At 40.3% G+C, this 26,319-nt stretch overlaps 1 protein-coding gene and 1 long non-coding RNA gene across 12 annotated transcripts in view; both read left to right on the forward strand.

The window, feature by feature from the left end:
* Positions 1-6,719, forward strand: part of mef2cb (myocyte enhancer factor 2cb) — a 100,299-nt gene extending 93,580 nt beyond the window's left edge. For all 7 annotated transcript variants that reach the window (XM_020489499.2, XM_020489497.2, XM_031830407.1 and 4 more), the window contains 4 exons: positions 421-596; positions 1,882-2,011; positions 2,653-2,788; positions 3,023-6,719. In XM_020489499.2, the coding sequence (XP_020345088.1) occupies positions 421-596; positions 1,882-2,011; positions 2,653-2,788; positions 3,023-3,365 (785 nt within the window). In that variant the 3' untranslated portion in view covers positions 3,366-6,719. The remainder of the gene's footprint in view (positions 1-420; positions 597-1,881; positions 2,012-2,652; positions 2,789-3,022) is intronic.
* Positions 6,720-12,563: 5,844 nt separating this feature from the next.
* Positions 12,564-26,319, forward strand: part of LOC109895055 (uncharacterized) — a 66,908-nt gene continuing 53,152 nt past the window's right edge. The window contains exon 1 of one of the 5 annotated variants that reach the window (XR_004210829.1): positions 12,564-12,663. This is a non-coding gene — a long non-coding RNA (uncharacterized LOC109895055). Of the gene's footprint in view, positions 12,664-13,255; positions 13,885-16,578; positions 16,859-26,319 lie in introns of those variants that run through there. The other 4 variants (XR_002255933.2, XR_002255934.2, XR_004210828.1 and 1 more) reach the window with 4 other exon arrangements.

A 26,319-nucleotide genomic window follows, 5' to 3' on the forward strand; every position in this document is an offset into this window, starting at 1 on the left:
CAGATTTACCAAATGGAGAGTGGGGGAGAGCTTTGTATGCATCTCTGTGTGTGGAGTAAAGATGGTCTAGAGTGTTTTTCCCCTCTGGTTGCACATGTGACATGCTGGTAAAAATGTGGTAAAACTGATTTAAGTTTGTCTGCATTTAAGTCCCCGGCCACTCGAAGCGCTGCTTCTGGGTGAGCATTTTCTTGTTTGCTTATGGCCTTATAGAGTTGGTTCAGTGCGGTCTTAGTGCCAGTTACGGGCATGTAATACGTCAGCCATCCTCTTCGGCGCCGTCTTTAGCAGCGCCGAATACGGCAAACATGCTTTAACATGCTACTGTTGTCTGAGGACAATCAGACAGTAATGACGGTCTTTTGAACAGTATAACTGATGGCTCCCTCTCTCTCTCTCGTCTCCCTCTCTTCTCATTAGGCAACGGCTACGGGAACCACCACCGTAACTCGCCCGGTCTGCTGGCCTCTCCGGGTAGCATGAACAAGAGCATGCAGGCCAAGTCTCCCCCACCCATGAACCTGGGCATGAACAACCGCAAGCCGGACCTGCGCGTGCTCATCCCCCCTGGAGCCAAGAACAACATGCCCTCCATGGTGAGTTGCTCATTCACTTTACCCCCAGGCCCAGTTCCAGTACTGATCCCATCCCCCCTCACCCCTGTTTGTCCTTCATCTTTTTTTTTACATGTGTCCCTTCAGTTGATTTTCTTTCTATATGTTCTATTGTCTTCTTGAGTGTTTGTTTTAATTGGCTGAGGTTGTCCAATATATGTGCTGTCATAAGTTATGATTTTAATAAGATAGATAGGCTGTTAGTGGAGGACAGCAGTAATAATACATTTCCTTTTTTAAAATGAGCTTCTGTTTAGTAGCCTCACTACTAGCAGTTCCATCCTTAGAACCACACCCGCCTGCTACCTCCATCCAATGAAACTAATTTGAATGTATCGCCCTCCCCTCTAATGCCGTCAGTGTGAGGATGTCAATCTGCTATTGGTAAGTTGGCCCGTCACTCAAACTAGCAACCAAAAATAATAACAATCTCCAAACACAGATGTCATCCACCATCCTCAGTTAGATAGACGGGAGACCAGTCATTATGCTTTAACAATAGAAGTACATCAACCCTAACTGAACAAGTGCCTTATAGTTCTATGGGTGTAATTGTGTTGCTCCCAAGAGCTGCTCAAAGGTCAGTGATTACTTTTTACAAATTTAAGGTTAGGATTGAAGTAAAGAGTCAGATGATCCTCGTTGTCCACAAAGGGGCAACCTCCATGATCTGCGGCATGCGTTATACATGTTGGGATGAGGGGGGGGGGGGGGGGGGGGTTTAGCCAGGGCCTATGGTGACACCTAGTGGTATGTCTGAGTCATTGTATCCTATCATCTTTCCTCTCTCATCCCCCTCATTTCAACCCCCTCCCTCATTCTTTCCTTCTATGTCTGCTTGAGGGGCGTTGCATAGCACCTTAGCATATATGCTTCCCCTCTCTCAGAACCAGGAAATGAAAGGCAACAAAAGGAACACTTTTATATGGCATTAAACCGCCATAATTTCTGCACCACCCTGCCACAATAAAGTGCCTCTCCCAGCCGTCGCTGTTTCTGTTGCCGTGGAGACCAGCAGGGTTACTATAGAGACAGCGGAACCTCAGAAGGGGTGGTAAATGATAGGGTTGGCAGGGTTCAGCAGTGCCGCGTGTCAAGTGATTAATTTCCAAGAAGCTGGCATCTTGTTCATTCTTCTAGCATCTGCGGAGCAAAAAAACAAAACAACTAAGTCTATTTTTATTCTCTTTTTTTTTCTTTGGTGCTGACTTTATTTGTGATGGCACTCATGCTTTTCCGTCTCTCTCTTTTTCTCTTCCCCTCATAGAACCAGAGAATAAACAACTCCCAGTCAGCACAGTCATTGGCCACCCCTGTGGTTTCAGTAGCAACGCCCACCCTACCAGGACAAGGCATGGGCGGTTACCCATCAGCCATCTCCACTTCATACGGTACTGGTAAGTACCACTGCTTTTACACATGTTCCTCACAAACACACATGCACATACACACAAACACAGTCTTTGTCACATATAAACTCTACATCAGTGTGTGTGTGTCCTTGTTACTACTTTCAGGGTATCAATGAGTCTGGAAAGTGAACTATACATGGCACACACTCGCCCCGCTATTTATATTTTTATTTGAGGATTCATTTGATTCTTATAGATTTGATAAGATCTATATCTCACACATACAGATTTGCATGACTTCACCGATATGATAGTTATTGCAAGCATGCTCATTATCAAATAAATATAGCATTTTAATGCAAAATCAGCCAACAATAAGTTGTCCGGCCCTGAAACATGGCCTCATCGTAATGTGATGTTAAAAACATTTAATTTCAAAAACCTAACAGCAGGTGGTGCTGTTCCTACACATATATCCCTCAATGCAACACTCCCACACCCACTTTGTGACTCATTGGCACCTGTATTGGCCCAGCAGGAAACAATGTATAAGGAGAAAGAAATTGACTGTTATACTATTCATTTCAGAAGCCATAATTCAAAACAAATGTACTTTACAAACCTGGTTGAACTGGCCTGAACTGGTTTTGACTGGTTGCCTTCTCTCTCTGTGTATATCTGTGTAGAATACTCGCTGAGCAGTGCAGACCTATCCTCCCTGTCCGGCTTTAACAGTGGTAGCTCCCTCCACCTGGGCTCCATGAGCGGTTGGCAACAACAACACCTCCAGAACATGCAGCATTCGGCCCTCAGTCAGCTAGGGTGAGTATATGAAAATACAAACAAGCAGTAGACAAATCAAAGAGAAGTGAAGCTTGAAATTAAGCTTGTTGGTGAAACTATAGTGAAAATACTGATACATATTGATATTTTTTGACTAGATATGATATATGAATGGGGCGATTTGGAGTAAACGTGTGTGCCTGTGTGTAACTGCGGGTGAATGGTCATGTTTCTTTACTCTGTAACCCCTTGTGTTTCCTTTCCTTCCTACAGAAATTGCAATAGCAATCACTTATGTCAGAGTTCAAATCTCTCCCTGCCTTCTGCTCAAAGCCTGCACATCAAGTCCGAACCTGTTTCTCCTCCTAGAGATCGCACCAGTAGCACACCGTTGTGCTACGGCATCCATCAGCAACATAACCCGTCGTCCCGCCAGGACTCGGGCCACTCCCCTGTCGACAGCCTGAGCAGCTGCAGCAGCTCCCATGAGGGCAGCGACCGGGATGAGCACAGGAACGAGTTCCACTCTCCACTGGGACTGTCTCGGCCCGCCATGGACGAGCGCGAGAGTCCCTCGGTCAAACGTGTGCGCCTGTCTGAAGGGTGGGCCACATGATAGCCCAGCGTTGGCCGTTGCCCAAGCCCTGCGACGTAATGATGCCTCGACACCATCGCCCTCTATATCAACACGCGACACGTCACTCACACCCAGACCCCGTGCTCTCTCTCTCTTTTTCTCTCTCTTTCTGTTTCATTGGAGGAAGGGGGGCACGCTTTTCTAAATTGAACTGTATTGTTTTCTTTTTGCGGAGTATGTGTGCTATACATATTGAAGTTCTATAAAGCAGTGGGGATGGGCCTGGTGATCCAAGATAAAATGGGTGTTGGTTGGGGTTAGGGATATTTTTGGTGGGGAGCTATGCATTATTTGTGCCGTGTGGAAAAAAATGATGCATAGATATTTACACGTGTGTGTATGTGTAAATATATGCATATCAACAAAAAAACAACAAAAAAGTCAGGTACTCTGTTTTGTAAAAGTACTTACAACTTGCCTCAATGATAATCAGTGACTGGAGGAAAATTGAGAGCATATGTTGCTGAGCGAACAGCCTAGCACTTGAGTTGGTCAACCAATACATGTGTACAGAGTCAATTTCATTGCTAACTTTCTCCGTAGTTCTCCCTTGCAAAATGTATGTTACGATAGATGATGTCATGTTGCAGGTTCAACGTATTTATGTAAATAGAGGGGGCAGGGGCAAAGGGGAGGGGTCAAACGTGGCTATACATTACAGATTATTCATATACAAAATGAAAGCTAATATGCAACATTTGAAGGATTGTACAGGTATACCCCACAGGCCCATTGGTAGATGTGAGGAACCAAGATGAGAGAACCCATGCTAAACATAAAGCTCCTCATCAAACATGGAGCACATTGATAGGACCATCCTTTTACCCAAGAGCCATGTTAGTTGAATCAAGAAACCCTGGGTCTTGTATGAAATATTCAGTAAAAAAAAAAAAACTGTTGTACGATAGACTTGCTTATATTTTCATATGAAAGGTATACAATGCAAAGCAATTTTGTGGCTTTTTGTAGTTTCTATAAGCCAGAATGTGTTTTTTGATAGCTTTGCTAATATAAGACGGATAGTCCGATGAGAAATTAAAAAACCCTAAGCCATGAAAACAGACTGAGAACCCATGCTTAGCTGAACTGTTTTCTCTTTCTAGAGGTTTCGTTTTTAAACGTGTTTCTAATTATATATAATAATGATAATATTAAGAATCTTAAAAAAAAAAAATCTGTGAATTAACATGCTTGTGTATAGCTTTCTAATATATAAATATATATAATAATGTTTTTTCTTTTTTTCCTTAGTGGAGTTTTCTATGTGCAATTGCACATATTGTCTGTTTTTTGTTTTATTTGCGCCTGGGACAGTGCTGTTCAGAGGCGTATTTAGTCTAACCTTGAGAACCAGTTGAACAGAGTTGTGTTTGTGAGTAAATTCAGAAAGATTAGATCTCTTTGCTGACAAACAACATATTTGTGGAAACTGTGTGGGGATTGGAACTTGGGGTTAATGCCCATGCAGATGACATGCGTCAATGCCAAATGAACATTTTTGACATCACCCATGATGGCCCATTTGTGCATGTGTCAGTTTCTACAACAATATCCAACAAAATCCTCTTTGATGGGACCTTTGACCCATGTATTCTGTATATTTTGAACATTTTATTGAATCTTTTCACTGCAAATCCTTTGCCAATTATTACAATGAGACCCAAACTTGTGTGCAGGACACCACATAAATCCAGATTACAATATTTATTTGATAGTTCCAAATTGTATTTGTGTCAAATGATCAAGCTGTTGAGTATATCGGTGGTCTATTGTTAATCACAAGGAGTTGTGTCATATTTGACCCTACTCAGTCCAATCACCAGCGCAGTGTTCCACAACCTCCTCAGCAGTGTAACATGAAGCATTCAAACAAGATGTTGTAGGAAAATGCTGGTTTGGGAGAAGTACAACAGTTGATTTCAGACAAATATATATATATATTTTTTTTTTTACATGAAACTAGTCACATTTCTCTCTGCCTCTCACTCCTCAGTCTGTTGTCACTCAAGTGTTATGGTATTTCTATGTGCATATTTCATGCAAGTTCAATATGTTGTTGCTGTATACAGTCTGTGTAGTCAGAAACAGGGGCAGAGCCCCTACTGTGTTCTTTCTTTCTTTTTTATTCAATACAAATGGTTTAAAAAAAACACATGATATTTCAGGCAGCATATGTGTGGAAAACCAAAGCCAGTGGCATTTCTGTGTTGTAATATTATTCAACTTTTATTTTCACATTCATTTATGGTTATTGCAAGCATTGAAAAAAATACATAAATAAAAGCATTTGCTCAAAATGTAGAATTGGTTTCCCATTTCAATTGGATTTGGTCATACTGTTCATAGTTGATAGAGGTTGAGAATACCATCACCTGTCCTCCTTGAGACATGGCAGGTATAGTAGCTAGTACTTAATAGCTATAGTGTCGTGTTATCAGAATGCATTTCCTTGTGAACTGCAGGCTAAAATCATAAAACAAAAGTGTAATTTTTGTATATTCATAGAGTCATTGAGTATCATGGAAAAGTATTTTTTCCAAATCCCACTTTTGTTAATTTAGCTGATTGAGTTACTTTGCTGTTTTCTGCCACCTGCTCACTAATGAATTACGGAAAACACAACACCAAGAGGTCCCTTCATTTGAGCTGTGGTGTGTTTTTTTTGAGGTGTAGGTGGCATTTATTGATATTGTGTAAGCAAAGACATTGAGCATGCTTGATTTATTTCATATTTCATTTTGGTTATGGATTTGAAGCATCTGTATTTCTTCACCTGTTGATCAGTTGTAAAATGCCATTATTCTGTATTAGCCTCTATACTAGTCCCTCTAATTGATTCACCCCAGTACCTCAGCTACCGTTTGATCGGTCACGTCTAGTGCAAAGGGGAGACCATACACTTGTACAGTCATGTGGTATACTATTGCCAACTATTACATAACTATTCACTTGGGATTATTGGATTGCTCCACCATGTTTTTGCGGTTTTCTTTATTTTAGTTGTATACATTAAAAAGGTTTGGGGGAAAATGAGTAGCTAAAAATGCTTAACAGTCTGTAATAACTTATGTAGCTTCTAGAAATCTAAACGTTGGAGAGGTCTGAAGTTAGTGTTTGGAAAGCGAAAGCGGCTTTCAGCGGCATAAGCTGGCCTTTGTTGCCACTTGAAGATAAGATATTATTCAATTAAAGCCACATCTCTGTATCTCATAGGACTTGATTCAGCTGTATGTAGTGAAAAAGTCTGGATCCTAAAATCTAAGTTTCTTCTGCTGGGGAAAAGATATTTGTATTTTGCAGAGAATTCAGTAAAATGACTGGCTTTCTTAGTTACCCTGATGTTCTGGTGTGACTTTATTGTGTTTGTCAATTTCTCTCCATGTATGCCCTTCACCTTGATAACTGAACACGGTAGACCCAATATAAAAACGGATACACTATATATACAAAAGTGTGTGGGCAGCCCTACAAATGAATGAATTTGGCTATTTCAGCCACTACTTTTGCAGACGGGTGTATAAAATCAAGCACACCGCCATGCAATCTCCATAGACAAACATTGACAGTAGAATGGCCTTATTGAAGAGCTCAATGACTTTTAACGTGGCATCATCAAAGAATGCCACCTTTGCAACAAGTCAGTTTGTGAAATTTCTGCCCTGCTTGAGCTACCCCGGTCAATTGTAAGTGCTGTTATTGTGAAGTGGAAACGTCTAGGAGCAACAACGGCTCAGCCGCAAAGTGGTATGCCCCACAAGCTCACAGAACGGGAACACTGAGTCCTGAAGAGTATAGCACGTAACACTCGTCTGTCCTCGGTTGCAACACTCACTACTGAGTTGCAAACTGCCTCTGGAAGCAACATCAGCACAATAACTGTTCGTCGGGAGATTCATGAAATGGGTTTCCATCGCTGAGCAGCCACACACAATCCTAAGATCACCATGCACAATGCCAAGCGTAGGCTGGAGTGATGTAAAGCTCGCTGCCAATGGACTCTGGAGCAGTTTAAACGCGTCCTCTGGAGCGATGAATCACGCTTCACCATCTGGCAGTCCGACAAATTAATCTGGGTTTGGCGGATGCCAGGAGAACACTACCTGCCATAATGCATAGTGCCAACTGTAAAGTTTGGTGGAGGAGGAAAAATGATAGGGGGTTGTGTTTATGTTTTGTGCCAGGCCCCTTAGTTCCAGTAAAGGGTCATTTTAACGCTACAAAATACAATGACATTCTAGACGATTCTGTGCTTCCAACTTTGTGGCAACAGTTTGGGGAAGGCCCTTTCCTGTTTCAGCATGACAATGCCCTCAGGCACAAAACGATAGAAATGGTTTGTCGAGATCATATTTCAATTTATGTAACACTTTTTTGGTTACTACATGATTTCATGAGTGTTATTTCATCATTTTGATGTCTTCACTATTATTCTCGAAAATAGTAAAAATAAGGAATAACCCTTGAATGAGTAGGTGTGTCCAAACTTTTCACTTGTTCTGTATATTTACATAAAATTAACCAACGGTCCCCAGACAATGACTGCGAGAGTCTCACTTAATGTCTGGTGTCATTGAGCTACAGTGGCTTGCGAAAGTATTCACCCCCCTTGGCATTTTTTCTATTTTGTTGCCTTTTTCTATTTTGTTGCCTTACAACCTATTTTGTTGCCTTACAACCCCCCCCCCCCCCCCCCCCCCCTTCAAGTAGGATAGGTTCCACTGGTGTACAGCAATATTTAAGTCATACCACAGATTCAAAATTGGATTGAGGTCTGTCCTTTGACTAGGCCATTCCAAGACATTTAAATGTTTCCCCACCACTTGAGTGTTGCTTCAGCAGTATGCTTAGGGTCATTGTCCTGCTGGAAGGGGAACCTCTGTCCCAGTCTCAAATTTCTGGAAGACTGAAACAGGTTTTCCTCAAGAATTTCCCTGTAGTTAGCGTCATCCATCATTCCTTAAATTCTGACCAGTTTCCCAGTCCCTGCCAATTAAAAACATCCCCACAGCATGATGCTGCCACCACCATACTTCACTGTGGTGGGATGTTGTTCTCGGGGTGATGAGGGGTGTTGGGTTTGCACCAGACATAGCATTTTCCTTGATGGACAAAACCTCAATTTTAGTCTCATCTGACCAGAGTACCTTCTTCCATATGTTTGGGGAGTCTCCCACATGCCTTTTGGTGAACACCAAATGTGTTTGTTATATTTTTCTTTAAGCAATGGCTTTTTTCTGGCCACTCTTCCGTAAAGTCCAGCTCTGTGGAGTGTATGGCTTAAAGTCGTCCTATGGACAGATACTCCAATCTCCGCTGTGGAGCTTTGCAGCTCCTTCAGGGTTATCTTTGGTCTCTTTGTTACCTCTCTGAATAATGCCTTCCTTGCCTGGTCTGTAAGTTTGGTGGGCGGCCCTCTCTCTGCAGGTTTGTTGTGGTGCCATACTCTTTCAAAAAAATGTATCATGGATTTAATGGTGCTCCATGGGATGTTCAAAGTTTTGGATATTTTTGTATAACCCAACCCTGATCTGTACTTTTCCACAACTTTGTCCGTGACCTGTTTGGAGAGCTCATTGGTCTTCATTATGTCGATTGCTTAGTGGTGTTGCTTGCGTTGTGGTATTGCAGACTCTGGGGCCTTTCAGAACAGCTGTATATATACTGAGATCATGTGACAGATCATGTGACACTTAAATAAAGTCCACCTGTGTGCAATCTAACTAATTATGTGACTTCTGAAGGTAATTGGTTGCACCATTTATTATTTAGGGGCTTCATAGCAAAAGGGGTGAATACATATGCACGCACCACTTTACCATTTTTTTTTTCTTTCCCCACTTCACCAATTTGGACTATTTTGTGTATGTCCATTACATGAAATGCAAATAAAACTCTGTTTAAATTACAGGTTATAATGCAAGAAAATAGGAAAAACACCAACAGGGATGAATACTTTTGCAAGGTACTGTACTGCACTGCGAAAATAAAGGAAACAGCAACATAAAGTGTCTTAACAAGGCGTTTGGCCAAAACAAGCCAGTACAGCTTCAATGTACTTTGGCACAGATTCTACAAGTATCTGGAAGTCTATCGGGAGGGTGCGACACCAATCTTCCAGGAGAAATTCCGTAATTTGACGTTTTGTTGTTGGTGGAAAACGCTGTCTCATGCGCTGCTCCAGAATCTTCCCCAAGTTTTCAATTGGGTTGAAATATGGTGACTGCCGGTCAAACCACTCAGTGACCACTTGTGCCCTGTGGATTGTGGGACATAGCCATGGTAGCCAAAATAATGGCTTGCCAGGCATTTTTATACATGCATGATGGGATATTCCACACCTGTGTGGAAGCACCTGCTTTCAATATACTTTGTATCCCTCATTTACTCAACTGTTTCCCTTATTTTGGCAGTTACCTATAATATAACATAATATGGATGACACCACATTGAGACACGGCAATGGCATTTTTTTCTTTATTTCTTCCAACTGTAGCGTAGTAAGGTTACCAAATCATGGCATTGAGTCATAGGAACTCAAATGGCAGACTTTTATTTGACATTTATAGCTAAGGTTTATTTCACTTCACATTCAGTGAGACATTTTGCCAGTAAACATACATTTATTCTGAGCATATGCAATAAATTTAAAAAAAATGCATTATCCACATTTCAGAAAGACTGATAATAATTCCCCCATCAAACTCAATGGAACAACGGTCACAGAGTACTACAAATCCCAGACAGCGTGAGCGGTTCATTCACAAGAAGAAGAAAAAACATGTATTGAATGTGCTTCATCATGTTCGTCTTACATTGAGAATGGTTGTAGCTATTATGGTTGTGGAACGGTTGTAGACTAGTATAGGCCGCTCGAATCTTCAATTGTCCTGGTGTAGCTTAATAATGTACGATTTCACCCTTTACCTATCAGCCTGACAAACAAGAACATATGTCCATAAATGGTTGGGGAAAACTTGATATCAAGAACAAGACATTTCAGGAAGACACATTTTAGCTGAAGATGAATTAACTGGTAGAATTAATGTGGGGGGGGGGTTTATCCTGAAAAACTAGATCTAAAATGGATGCAAATGTGTGAAATTTGAAACATGTGAAACCAATACCTGGGAAAGAGTCATTGGGCTATTTGCTACGAAACGATTAAGCAATTTGAAGCAGAGAACTAAACTTAAATGACATTTGGACAAAACAGTTTAAATACAATTGCGCAACCGACTAGGTAAAAACTGTTTGAATCAAAGTTATTTCCATGTCATTTCAACAACATAAAAAAAACGTGATGATATTGAATGAACGTGGAAAACTGATTGGATTGAGAGAATTTCGTATTTTTTCATCCAACTTTTACTCTACATCCAATGAAAGGGTGACATTTTTTTTGTTGATATCACGCTGAATTTACATGAGTTAATCCAACCAAATGTAAATCAAAACTGGACGTTGAACTGAGGTCTGTGCCCAGTGGGAAAGTATTGCTACAAGCAACTATTCCTGTCAACTGCGCCCCCAATCGCCATGTCTTTTTTTTCTCCCCAATTTTCATAATATAAACTCTTAGAGTAGGCTACAATAATACAATAACATGCTATCATAAATCGAATGTATCAATTAAAAAAATAAGGACAGATTTATTTGAATCCCATTGCTTCATAACCTATTTATTTGTTTTAGTACATTGAATAGGTAACCTCGTTAAATTCACATAAATCAAGACTGAGTGAAATCATATAAGATAATTCAATATTGAAAGCACATGGATTATGTAAAATAAAAACTGCCGTGACCTAGATTCGAACCGGGATTGCTGCGGCCACAGCGTGTGCAGTGGTGCAAGGAGAGCAAGTTGGAAAGGCAAACACAGCCGCTCAAGTCTGGAGCTAAAATAAGCATTTTCTTCATATGATAAACAAGAGCGAGAGAAGATCTGAAGTATCATATGTGGAATTACTTTCACTTTCTATATATGTAAGCTAATTAAAATGTTACTCACCGGAATAACGAATCGAATCAAATCAATTGACCCTAGTGCATGCAATGCTGAAAGAAGTGTACTGTTGTTACTTTAGACCGTTCATTGATACTTCACCATTAATTGAAATTGTAAAAATACGTCACACGACAGAAAAATAATTGTAGGCTAATTCAAAGCGTGTTAAATCGAAGAATAGCATATCCTAATAATAATAGTATGCAAACACAGGGCCATGTTTAGAAATAATTTCAATAAAAGCATAGGCATATGGCTAAAAATCAGACATGAGAAGAAGAATGACAATTAAATTGAGGAATAGCAGGCTATGCAATTCCATTGCAGTTTATCTCAAAACATGTTCGTTGTATTTACCCTTCAATTTAAGAAGAAAAAACATTCCACCTAATGTAAAATTTGAAGGATGTGTTATTGGTTAGACATCGCTTTCTTTAGACGTGTATGGTCTTTTGTCAATCCATAGGCATTATTTTTGTAATAATTCGTTCGTTATTTAGGCTACCGACTTTGTGGTTTGCATGACCTTTTGCTGACATGATCTCGTTTGTTCCTAAACGAGAAATAATCGAAACGTTCCAAAAACTGGTGACCCTCAATATAACTACGTGGCACGTGATACTTTCTCCACAGTAACCACTAGATGTCGCCGTTTATTAGCTAAGGTACATAGTACATACACTCTCCCATCCTCAGTCCAAACCTCTACTATCTCAACAGACACCAATATTCACAGATGCTGTATCATCAAAGCCACAAATCTCAATCAGCCTGGTAACTATCGATTCGTTTTCGCTAAATAATGACGCTGGACATATTTTGTTAATCAATGTCGAATTCAGGTGGCCTATACTGATAAAAAAGAGTAGCCTATGCCTTGGTTTAATAGTAATAACTAAATAAATAATAGCCTACTGAAACACTTGTGATAATCAAAATCATAATCATAATAATCATAATGCAAATATAAATAATAACAGACTATTTGTTTTTCTGGTTGACGTTAAGTTGCAGCGACGTTGAAACTATATAACTCACATTTTGTATATATATATATATTGTATAGCCCTATACATTTTTTAAATCATAAATCAAATTGCACAAAGGCACGCACTCAACCACTCTCTCTCTCTCTCTCTCTCTTTCATTCTCTCTCTCTCTCTCTCTCTCTCTCTCTCTGTGTGTGTCACACACTCACACACGCTCGCGCGCACACACACACACTAAGGAACTATTGGCTCTTCTTTATCCAAGGCCTGTTTCGTCATGGTGAGATGCTTTAAGATTTAACTTAAGATGTCTTTTTTTCTAAAGATTTAAAGATAATTTACAATAAAGGACGCGTTTACGTTGTAGGCCTATTTATGAGTTTTGTTCGAAACTGAGAGCATGAACTGCAAAATCGTAACGTATTCCTACATTTGAAAGCAGGCGAAAATATAAATAATTGGTTATTCGCCATATGACTGGAAGGGGTAAGACGTAAAAGAGACCGAGTGACTAGAAACGATTGTCCTCTCATTCTCATTATAGGCTGACCGTGCATGTTTCATTAAACGTATGTAGAGATATGTAATGAGGATAGTCAATGTTGACCACGACATGGAAGACGGGTGTCACCAGTCGGTGTATTACCAATGATCTAGTTCCAATATGAAGTCTGTGTCAGGCATAAATATGTATTCTATAATTGACCACATTAAGATTATAATAGTTTGTATCTTTTTCTATCGTTTGCAGAAAAGCAAGCCATATAGCATATAGCCTAATTGGGAAAATGTCGCAGTTTCTTCTCTATCGTCAAATTCGTGCCTGTTACATATGTCACTGATATAATAAGTGCAGTGGCTATCTATTTAGAAATATCAGTGACAATTCAAATGCAAATTATTAATACGTCATTGCGTTTGTAAAAAAAAAAAGTGTTCATGTTCACGCAGTTCTCTTTTTATTACACTTTGCTGTAGACCTTGTTTGGGTCTGTATCTTGCTTTAGCCTAACCGTCAATAGGTGCTACAGTGTGATTGGAACTGCATATTTATCTAGTTCACATAGCTGACATGCCTCACTTGACATATTGGTTAAAGTGCGTCACACTATTCCATGTTACAAATTCGAAAAAGGGTGGTTTGGTTTTACAAGTGGCAAGAGCAATTGATGTGCAATAATCTTAGAATGCTGTAGCCTATGCATGCAAACCCCATGCGTGTTTGTCAAAACAAACAACTTGCAGGTCGATGACAGCATGTACCCTGTTTGGAGGGAAAAATCTTTACGTGTGCCCGTCTGACCACTTCTATTGGGTGACACATAAGAGGAGCAGTTCGGGAAAAAGGTTCACTTGACGAGGAGGCTGAGTTAGGAGTAGGGACTACGGAATCTCCCAACAGCTCGCACAAATAAATTGGGCTGGGTAATTGGCGACGACTTGATTGAGAGCGCGTGCATAGCCCAGCAGGAAGATTTGAATGGTGATGTAAAATATAAGGGTAAGTTAAACGTATCTCATTTAGCCTAGCCTACTGTATATAATGTGTTGCAATTCGATTTTATAAAGCAAAACGCTCATTCTAAACCAATCATTGTTTGTGATTTAAAAAACGATCATGTCTACTAAAAATTCAACAATTAGCTACTTCAAGACAATGGTTAATAAGTCAGTGTTTCATTCATTGTGTATGTGCTCGCGCGCTCCCACAAATGCGGCCTGTGTGCGCATCATTAGCCAATACAGAGGAAATGTCGCCTTTACATAGCCAATAAAGAAACATACTCTAAGGTGGGTTAACACTTAACATTATTCAGATTATTCAAATGACCATAGGCTACATGTATCCTATATATTTTTGTTGTTGTTGTAAAGCACAATCTCGAGCACCTTTCCTGGAATATAGGCTAAATATAAGTCCAGGATCCTCAGCATTATTATAGCACTGAATCCCTTCTTCTATTGTTTGGCCATTAGAATCTTATACATATTTCTGTCCAGAACAATAATAATATTATATTTTACAGTTTTACATCATTAGTCAACTAACAAACTTTCTATAGGCCTATTGCCTTATTTTAACCCATTATTTTCGGAATAGTCCTTTTTTTCAGCTGATAGGCTATGTGAAATTCGAAATACTGTAGGTTAACGCTTGTAGGTGCGCGTCATCATCCATAAATATCTATTAAAATCCCTACAACCTAAACCAAAAGTAATAGCATGGAAAACGAAGAATATAGAAAAGTAAAGCAATGCAAATCTACCTTTTACATATGCAACAATATACAAAATAATACGCACGCTGGAACCAACAGCATCGGAGCACTGTGAATGGCAGAGTGGCTCATCTCATTATGCATGGGCGATTTCCCAGGCAGAACCCTTGGTTTCTTCACTTGATGTCTCCAAAGCACACCGCTCACACACCATCGGAGCTTTGTCAAAAACAAACAGGACAATGTTCGCTTTCCAAACGGTAATCAAATACCCAAGAACCGGTTGGGGGAAATTGCTCTGGCAGCGGCTAGACAGACTATGTAAACTGGATTTGCATATTTTGATGCACTAATTTCCTTGATGTATTTAAATATGGCTGCACGTAGATGATATGCTTGTCTACGTCATTGAACGTGACCTCGCTGTTAAACCAAAACGTGAATCTGGTTAAATCACATGGATATGCCTGCAATTAAACAGGGAAAAGACTAAGAAAGAGAGCTGTAGGAAATTACTTTGCCCTGATATAAATGTAGTGTTTCACAAAAAAAGGACATACTTTATATCCTCCAAACTATTAACAAGGCATTTGAACCTGTAATAAGCGTAGCTATGTTGATAGTGTAATAACAAATAGGTGATAATAGTTGTAGTAATAATACTAATAACAATAAGAATTGCAATTCATTACATTACCTGTATTACCTATTGTAACTTGTTAGTAACAATACCAATATTTCCATTGTCTATAGGCTAGATATGTAACAGCCCAAGCATATCATGGCACATGGTCCTTGCACACAGGGGTATCATGCACACAGGGGTGTCATGCACCCCCACAATTTAAGGGGGTCACAAAGTACCTGAGGATGGCTGGGGGGTGGAAGTTAGAGAATGTAGCATTTGTCAAACACTTGAAATAGCTTTTTCCTGTAATCTAGAGACATAATCACTATGCTTAATTCTATATAAAAAATGTATATTTTTCTGTATAATTCTAAGCATACCTCTTGAGCTGTAAGTATCCTACTGACTGGTGGTTATTTTAAAGAAACTAAATGTGCTTCTCTGCATATCTGCTAAAATCTTGGTAAAAGATTTAAAGGAATGTGAGTCTTATTGAGTACTTTTAGTAATTGCTTGCTTTTTTAAAGTCTACCAACCTTGCAAGTAGACAGGCCAGCTAAGATAGTTAGACAAGCTATCTAACTTGATTGGTAGGCTGAAATGTCTTCATGGTACAGGAGCTAATTATGAGGTTGGAAGATTGGGATCTGGGCTAGCTAAAGCCAACTTCATAAAATTGCTGGGACACATCTGAGGGGGTCTGTGTGCCCCCTATGGGCACTACGCCTCTGCTTGCACAACACAGGCTAAAGAAGAAGTTAGGGCCACACATTGCTTCCATCTTATAGCTAACTACTTTTTGCAGTCTTCTGAAATTAATTTATCACAAGTTCAATTGGTACATCATTTTTAGATTGTATAAATCCTCTAATCACGGTGTGTGTGCGTGGGGGGGGGGGGGGGGGGGGGGGATGTATACAAATTAACTAAATGCTTAGGTGAAGGCAAAAGGACCGACCAAAAACATTTTGAGTGGAATTATAAAATGTTTTTCCCACAAAGACTATGATGTATTACTGGCCTCCTTCAGTCTTGGTTTGGGATTGTATCAAACACATTATGTTCACGCTTTTGTCTGAACGACTGTAAGTATGTTCCGTTTGTCATAACGCGTTAAAGGAGGGCCTGCAGCAAATTCATTACCGTCCGCCATCACTCCGTAACCTGGTCTGGGAATGGGGGAGTCCAGGCCAAAAGACGAACAATGCCTCTTCAGTTCGTGCCCAACAACAGAGCGAGAGAACGTGTTTGAATTTCAGAGCACGTCCTTTCTCACAGAGAAAGGATGGATCCCCCCCCCCCCCCCCCCCCCAAAAAAAAGAACTTGCAGACTCTCACAGCTTCAACTGTGCACTTTCTATTTGGTGCCGCAGACGTTATGGGAAAGTTCGGTCTCCCTCTCCCCTCCCTCTATCATGTGCTTGGAATATGCTCAGGCTTTTACTCAGAGCAACTGAAGCACGCATAATGAACTGAGTATTAGCGGCAATTTTAAATGAAGTGACGGCCGAGGACGGCTGGATATTTGGGGGACTGTCCACCGGATCCCACAGAACATATCTCCTATCTGGGATAATTTCTGATTTCTGTGTCTGATTGCTGTGATGCTTCTTGCGCAATTTGAGGAAGTAAGTTCAATTTTGGTGATAATCCCTTGACCGTGCGTAAAGTTTATGTAGCTTGATGTGCGTAAAAGTTACAGTAAAGTTGAATGACTCGGTGAATAATATACTATATTCATTGGTTCTTATTGGCTAGTGGACGTAATGTAAGAGATGATTTGTTTTAGCTGAAGAGGACCATGTAGGCTACGATTAGCTTTCATATATATTTGAGCAGTTGCAGTTCATACCGCTTCGTAGGGCTGTAGTGCTCTTCCTTGGCACTTAAATACATTTTGTCACATTTGGAGATGTTGTAGGCCTACTTAATTCGCTGAAATAAATTATCATGACGAAAACTCTGAGCATTGTTCAGACTGTTTGCATGAGCTTGTGGCAACCACAGTCACAAGCACAGTGCAAAAGTAGCCAACGCCTCTCCATGCATTGAGCCAAAGTGCAGACTTAGCGCAATGACACGTTCAATTATTGGTAGATGGTTTGTGCAATAAGTCAAAACGGCCAGCGGAGAATGTCTTCAATTGCTCCGAACATCAGTTTATAGTGTGCTATGCCGGGTAAAATTGAATGTAGGCTACAACGTATGCGTAAAGATTGGGTTGCACATCGACTCATGATGAAAATTGTGTAGGCTACCTCCGTATCGTATGGTGTAAACAATACTTCATTTCACGCCTATGGTGCAGACCAGTCTCGGTTGTTGGGTTAGTTGTGAAAAAGTACTTATGGGGTTTTGTGTACAGTTAGTTAACCTACTTACTGCTCCAATCCTTAAAGGGACAGTTTGCGATTATCACATCTTTTTTTTTTTTTTACTTTTAAAATTAATGAATTATACTTATTGATTCTTGAAGAATATACATTATAATTACCTAATGAACTTAATTCAACTGTCGTAGCCCCATAAAGACCAACATATAAGCTTGTTTAACTACATTGTTTGTAAATAACTTAATGTATAGCCATAATTGGGATATCATGGATCGTCAGTCTTTGCATGCATTGCTCTGTCTATGAATTTGAGAGCTCCAGCCACATACCCCAGCTATTTACCAACACAGTGGTGGGTAGGCAACTGTGTCATTGTTTGAACTTGTTTGATTGCCCCTTTAATGAGGACGAGAACTCAAGAAAAGAAAGAAAAGAAAACCACTATTTACAAAGTAGAAATTATTGGTTTGAATGAGTTTATTTAGCCTACATACTGTATAAAAACCAGTCAATATTATACAGATGGTCTATTAGAATGTCACACAGTGTTATACAGTGTCAGACATTCACGGTATACTGTCATAAATTGGGTACCGAAATAACCACGACATACTCTGTGTAGCATAATCAAGGCATTACTGATGTTTAAAGTGATAGAATGACAACATATAAAACCTACAGTATAGGATCACGGTTGCAGGCTAGTCTATATGCTGCAGGGCAAATGTTCCATGCTGTATGGCGCGCAAAAAGGCCAAGGTGCGAGAAATGCTTGCTTTTTATGTTTAAAACTCACTTCTGTTGAAATTGAGAAATAGTAGTCATATAGATTATAATATTATGTCAGAACCATTGGGAAATGTCACTTAACTGAATATATCACTTTGGTAGCCTACTGTTACAATTGTAGGCCTATGTGGGGTTGTATGATACAACAAATGCGTGGTTGAGGCCTGTGTTACCTATGTTCAGAACTTAGGGTTTACCCTAACTTGCAAATACATGATTAAAAAGTATAAAAAATGGACTTTAATAAATGGGTGACTCTGAAATGATACAGAATTGGATAGAGTCGTGCATGGCGCATTCTTGGAGGGACATTGTATTAGTTCATTAGCCTTCAAATGGGATCTCTGTCAGTTGGATCAACCGGTGTCACTTCGAAGGAATTTTAATATCAAGGCTACCACTTATGAATACTTTAACTTGCAGTCAGATTTGAACCGCGTTCCAAATAATAACTGGGCTTAATTAATAATTGCACAGGGCCGGGTGTCGTGATCATATAAACGTTGAATTTAGATGTGTTTTGGCTGAGCAATTGGATGCCTTCCAACCTATTTGGGCCTTTCATGTTAGCACCCGAACGACATGTTTTAATAGGGCCAATACATTAATATAGCGCGCAGCAAAAACACAAGTGAACAGGTGCTTGTCGCGACATAGATGGAAACGCAAAACATTTCAGTTAACGTGCAAAGATTAGGCAATATCGTAGGCTATAGGGTGTATATGCTGTTAATTAGGCCTACCCGTTGTTTGTAAAATACAGATCATTAAATAAGCCTGAAAAAGGACTACAAAGTCACATTTTGTGCGGATCATCTCTGCGTTGTAAAAATAAGCCAAGTTTGGAACCACAATTAGTATAGCACGGAAATATCGATCTTGTTTAGTTGGCCTATTAATCGCAATATTGGTGTATCATGTAGCCCAATACCTTAATTGGACCTCACTGCTTTCGCCCTCCCCTCGCTCTCTCTCAATTGACACACACACACACACACACACAGAGACACACACAAAGCACACAACTATCTTGCTTTTTCTGTGCCAAATTTGGAGAATTCTTGCTAACAATACGTACACAGTAACCTACCCTATAGTATGGGTAATAGCCCTGGCATACATCCCAAGCTCATATTAAAAATTAAAAATTAAAAATAAAAACGTCCGGGCGCATGAACACATATCGTTAATAGTTAGGTTATTGAATATTTATATTTCCTACTAAGTCTGATACATATTAATATATCATTATTGAATGTTTGATACAGACAAGATGAAACGTTTTAGGTCTGTCACTGTGTAGAAAAATGAACGCGTGTTGGATAATGCGACATCGCCAGTATAGCCTACCTGGAAACCATTGTAGCATTTACATCGGTCACGACGATGAAAAAACACATGAAGCCAATAGGATTTCGACTCAAATCGAGTCAATGAAAGTGGCTTGACTCGCATTCTCTCTCACACCCGTATATTCGATCAACCTGGCCCAGTTCCATGCTACAGCAAAGACCCTACTCGGTACTAGCTGCGACGAAAATACAAGGACAATGCTCTACTCAGCCCTGGAATGCTGCCATATGTTCTCCATTGATTTGAGCTCTTTTATTTTGTGGTTTAAACTGCTGGCTATTATACCCTTACTGGCTTAAAAATGTATCAAGATGATCGTGCTCAGACCATAGCACAATCATTTTGTCTTTCCGTCCTTTTTTTGTCATTCCACAAAACGCGTGCAGACCGCTAGCGGAAAACGCAATTATTCCGGTGCCTTGGTAATGACGCAAGGAGATTTGCCACTTGCTCGTGCATGAATATCAGCGTGCATTTGTGATTTTTCATGACATCATCATCATTACTTTACACTCCCGTGGTCTGAGGCCTTTGACCTCGCCGGGTTGGTCCAGATTTTGGCATTGGAAGCCCAGCCCTCCTCCCCGTTTCCCCCCTTTCCTTGGGGATGGCCCTTTTCCCACTCCTTTCAGACGGTTGGCAGAGGCTAGCCAACATAACGGAACCCTTGGTTTAGAGTCCTCGGCATCTCTTTCCTCTAGCACGCTGGATACGTGCGGACAACTTGATATTTTTTGGGTCACATACAAGGTCCTCTCCATATTCCGAAACAATCGCGACGTTTATCCTGTGTCATTTTCGCACTTTCTCCAGGAAACGGATTTTCCACCTCCTCCGTATCTTCTTTGCTGGCCTCACAGGATATCTATTGCGCCTGCCACAACGATTTAATAGGCGAAAGAGCCTTTTGTGGAATTGAATTAATTTGCATTGCAAATCAGGGCCTGTGCAAGGATGACTGCACCATAGAGTTCTCCACCTTACTTCAACTCAGTAATGTTGGCTAATGTCATCTGAATATGACAATCTAAACACATTATATTATATTTTTTGGATATTCTATTTTTTAACAACTGATGTGTGGAAGTTTGGGGGACTCGTTCCACAGAAGTGGCCTTTATGGAAATAAAATAGGATTATGAATGGGAGTAATATTAGGTGTACTTCTATATTTTGGTTTATTTGCCTCAAAGTATGGGTGACGACTTCTGAAAGCAGGTGCATAATCCAACGCCCGGAGAACAGAAGACTATTATGGAATATTTTTGAAGAATGGGAAGTGGGTTGTTATCTTTGGTTATCTAGCTGTATGAGTGTGATGGCCGTCATAAAGCTAGATAACCGAAAGTAAAAACTACTTCCAGACTCATCGAGGACCTTGGAAATATAAACTGGAAATAACAAGACCAATAAACCTACTCTATGCACAAAATAATAACCTGACGTTAAAATATACTATTGAAAAAGTCTTAACATTTGAAATAATTGCTGTTTCAGCTAGCATTGACGGGACATTTTCACTTATTGGAAATGGGAAATAGTTGTATTTATGTATTACTTATTTATGTTTGTGGCAGGCAATTACTTTTGAAAACTTCAGGTAGCCTAGACTATAACTAATCATAGCATGAGTAAATGTTGCATTCACACACACACCCACACACTTTTTAAGTATATGCTTAGGCTATTATAGGCCTTTGACAGATTCAGTGTGAGAGTTCTGATTTTGTATCTATCTTGTTCATGCTTCTTGCTATATTCTTTCTTGAAATACGTTATTATCTATAATTAAATGTGGCAAATGAATATAGCCTAGGCTAGAATGCATGCTCCATCTGTTTGGCTAATGTAGGCTATAGCATTGAGAATGAGATTGACATTTAGGATGCGCGCCCTCCCCATTTTTTTATTTCAGCATGATCGACTCCAACCAGGAAACGGCGCTGGCATCCCAAACAGCAATAATTAGAACGTATACAGAGCTGACAAAAACGGAGAGGGGGGTTTGGGGTATAGGCTAAGAAGGATGGGGAGGTGGGAGGGGTTTGTGTAAGTGGGGGTCGGCCCTGCTTAATTGATTCCGTTAACCGCAGTGCTGGAGATGTGAACGACTGGACGCTCCCATTCCCACGCTCGGGGCAAGTGGCAATGCCATGCTCAGTCCGAATATGACAGACAGGAACGGGGGTTGGGGGGTCCATGGGTGATGAAAAGATGTCAAGTGCGCCAGACTCATCTGCATCCCCATAGAAAGAGGCGACGTTTCCCACCCAGCCGACGCGGCCTCAAAACTTGAGTAGCAACGGTTTTGAATGCGTAATGCATTGCCAATTTTCTTAAACCTGGACGCGTTTATACATCCAATCAACGATGTTATATAATTATGGAATTGTAGGCCTTATAATGGCCTAGCGCTCTAACACTGATCTATTGTTTGTCTCATGAGAATGAATTTGACAATGCAATAAAGGCCTAGAGAAGTCTGCCAAATTGAATAGATGATATCACTTCATGTGCTGTATTTGAACTTGACCAGGATTTTTTTTAAACCTTTAATTGCAAGACATGCCCTGATTAATATAAATGAATGTTTATAGAATTAGCTAAAGCCAACATATTTATTTTATTCTGATATATATAGTACATCCGAATAAAATTCGTTTTAAAGAAATAGCTTAATAGTGCAGGCATAGCTTCTGGCCTGGTAATTCTGCATGTTGGATGCTATTAGCTATAGGCTACAGGCCATTAGGCTTATATTAGCCACCAGTGGATTTGTTTATAACAACCAAGGGAGCACGTGGCATGCATTAGCCACATGGTGACTAGCGGGATAGTTGTCTTGTTTCTTTATTGATGGTAGCACAGTTGGATAGAATGTTACAAACACCATAAACATGAAATGCTTTGTTGTCAACCCAATAGAGTTGTAAAAACCATGGTTTCTAAACGATAGCATTCCAACAAGATCTATTTATATTTGAGAATAGCCTCTGCATGGTGTCAGTTGTAACCTAGGCTGTTCGTTTTCTTCATGGATGTTACAAGAGTCTATTGTCTGGAGATGAGGGGATCTTTATTATCTACACTTGTTCTTAAACTGCTTTTAATTGAGTCATAGCCTACATTTTTCTTTTGTGATTTTTTAAACATTTCAGATAGTATATTATTATTAATAGTAGGCCTTTTCATATGGATGTATTTTTTTTGTGTACATTGTGTAATGTCTTATGACTACTTAAAAGCCTATTAAAAGATTGATTAGCTTGTAGCCTAACTGATGAAATTGCATTTTTTTTTGCCCAAGTGCTGGCCTAAATGTATTTTTAATTGATAGGCTGATGTGGAAGCGCAAGAGTTCTAGGCCTAAACCATCAGTGTATGCAGTGGTAGGCTAGTGCACATGGTATTATTCAAGTTCAATGTTAAATAGGCTCACAGTGGCTGAATTCAACACGGTCTTGCTGAAAGAGTCTCTGGCCGACTTTTCTCACACCATCAGACAAAACTAGTGTGTCTTGTGCTGACCCTTATCAAAGAGTGTATACAATACTGGGTCATTATACGTTAGCCCAATTTTTTTATTTGAGAACACAATTTGGGAAAGCAGTGAATAACGAAGTTTCATTGTCCCTGGTTAAGTCGATTGAAATCACCATCTAGACTCATGAATGGCTGCATTGTTTTCTACTCTGGCTTCGTACTAAATGTCAACACAGTGTAAAGAAAAACTGTAAGTAAACCAGCAAATATAAATCAGTTGATTTGCCACAGCATAAAAGGCCACGACACTAAACTGACTGAATGAAAATATTTCTTCATCATTGGAAGTCTGAAGATGTTTTGTGGTGTGAAACTTACCTAAATTCAATTTGATACTTTTGACCCAAAAAATTGTCTACCATTTCACCAATTTATTCCTCTGCCAATTGATATTGGTGGAGACATTCTTATTTTATTCATCCAGTGTAATAATTTTTATTTAGTCTGAAATACAAAACCAGTAGGCTATATCATATGGTAGCCTATTTTATTTTGTGTCTTTTATTTTGTGTCTTATTGCTTTGCAGTAGCCTACTTTCATGTCCTTTCTAGGCTGTCATACACTATGTTTCCCCATATTGTAGCACTGTATCAAACAGAGGATGTTAACCCCAGTCATTCTCCTCAAAAAGTGCAGCATCACAATGCAATGCTAGATGTAGCCCAGTGTTGCCAGGAGAGAGAACAGTATCACATGCCTGAAACTGTTGCAAGTCACACTTGCATCTCTCTCTCTTAGTCACTCTCACTATTCCTGCTGTGCATACTGTAACAGTGATATTGGCTGGCACCGGTTTGCATTGGGCGTGCACTGTCTCCAGAGCATTAGTGTATATCACATTAATATTTTGTCCTCTTGCGAACACTGCCAAATCATGCATGAGTCTGTGGTAATATAGTAAATACTCTATCAAGCTGAATATTTAGCTACAATTCATCTAATACCCGACAGCAGATAGTCCTACATACTTTTTCTCTAGCTCATCTTTGTTGGCTGAGTAGTGTATCTCACAGTAGGAAGTGCTTGGAGTGGCTGTGAGCAAGGGCGGACTGGGACCAGAAATCCGCCCTGGCATTTCAAACACACCGGCCAATTTATTTTCGCTGAGGTCCCCACACTGGCCCATTTTTTTCCTCAAGGCCTCCACAACGGCTCAATTTTCCATTGAGGCCCACATTATTAGCCAAATAATGATCATTTTGTGCAACAAAAAAAACCTAGTTAGACAGGCCCACTCAGCTAAAAATGGTTCAGACCATCTGACAATTGCCTGAAATGCCAGATGGCCAGTCTGCCCCTGGCTCTGAGGATACATGTGGTTATTTATGAAACTGCCATACAGGCAGGGTATGGGAAGGAGAGGAGAGGCCTTGCCATCCATTTCAAAAGACCCATTTTCACAGAGAAATATAGACGTGTGATTTGACTATGTGTATAGAGATGGGTGGTGACAGCACCTTTCTCTGCTCAGTAACTCTGGCTCTGCTGTCCACTCCCTCCCCACCCACACTTACAGTCCTCTGCAGCCATTGTTGTCATGTGATTGGCTGAGTAACATAACCATGGCGACCATGGCAGGTTTTTCATATTCATTGGACGAGCAATCAGCATATTTTACACCAGCCCAGCTTGCCAGTTTTTTTTATGTGCCTTCTTTCTGTGCAGAGGGCTCATGTTGTAATAATACAAGTGCAATCTGGCAGGCAGTGACCTTATGATGAGGTCCGTCTGGGTCATTTCTATGCTAGACAAAGGATTTAAAATAGTCACCATGTTGTTGCATCTGTTATTATAGTATTGTATTGTCATAACACAATGTGTTTTACACTGGGATTTAATTGCATACGGACGGGTGTTCAGACCTAGCACGTCCTTTTTTTGTAATTTGTCTGTAGCTGTTACATAGTCGTGGTAAATACTTACTTAAGCACGAAAAACATCACACAAATCCTTCAGCTTGATTTGCTAAAATATCAAGCTATGTCAAGCAGAGACAGGTCATACCAGATCCAATGCAGTATTCAACGTTCGTCCAGGTCCCAAGGACGTTGGGAGATGCCTGTAGACGAGGAACAATGGTTGTGTCTCAGTAGCATCTGTTCTGTCTGGCTTCACCATGTCCCTCTCTGTCTCTTCTGGACATGAACTTGAACTTGAGACAAGCAGCCAGACGCCATCTGTGCTCGATGGCTAATGAATTCAGGGCATTCAATGGAGGTGGAGCGCCACCATTGATGAGCAGAGGACCCTCAGACTGAGTTAGCTTTTCACCACTTATAGAACCCAGTCACCAATTCAGCTGTTTGTCCCATTTTTATGTTTTGGGAAATAAAAGTAGGCGTGGGTGTTTGTGTGTGTGTTTAATGTGGTGGTCATACCTGTAAGTGTGTTCATGACTGTGATTTTCTATATGTTTGTGTGCATACCTGTTCAATCTACATAATCATGATAATACACATATTTGTGTGTGTGCGTGTGTTTGTAAATGTCTATTTTCCACCTTGTCGGCCGACTATTTCTAAGTAATCTAATTTCAAATCCCAGGCCAGCCATTATAAACAGGCTGCCGTGCTAAAGTCATTGCCTTGATAATTGAAAGGGCCGGTTTAGTGTTTCCCTAATAACTAAGGCCTGGTAACTGAATGAGGCGCTAGTGCTTAAACAAGCCCTAGCGCTGTGTGAATTCCTCAGGCCCTCCTTACTCCCGCTCAGGCATCTGTCACACACACACACACACACCAGGATTTTCCCTCTGGTTGGTGTCGCCGTGGCAACGAGAGGTGAGCTCACGGTGTGCATGCCGGCATCAGCACCGCTGGAGCAGGACAGGTTCCTGGTTTTATTGTGTGTGTCTGTGTGTGTGTGTGTGTGTGTGTAACTGACTAAAATGCCACTCTCTCCTTGTCTCCTGGGCTCAATTTAGATTCATCCCACACATTGAGGTGTTGCATTGTATTTCCTGTCAGGTGACTTCTCCATTAACAGTGGTGTGATGGATATTATTAGCAGTGCACAGGGTGACCAAAGCTATGTAGACCACATCAGTAGGTATGGCTGCTCATCTTACACA

Source organism: Oncorhynchus kisutch, linkage group LG8 (assembly GCF_002021735.2).
Source record: "Oncorhynchus kisutch isolate 150728-3 linkage group LG8, Okis_V2, whole genome shotgun sequence".
In the NCBI taxonomy this organism is placed as follows: domain Eukaryota; kingdom Metazoa; phylum Chordata; class Actinopteri; order Salmoniformes; family Salmonidae; genus Oncorhynchus; species Oncorhynchus kisutch.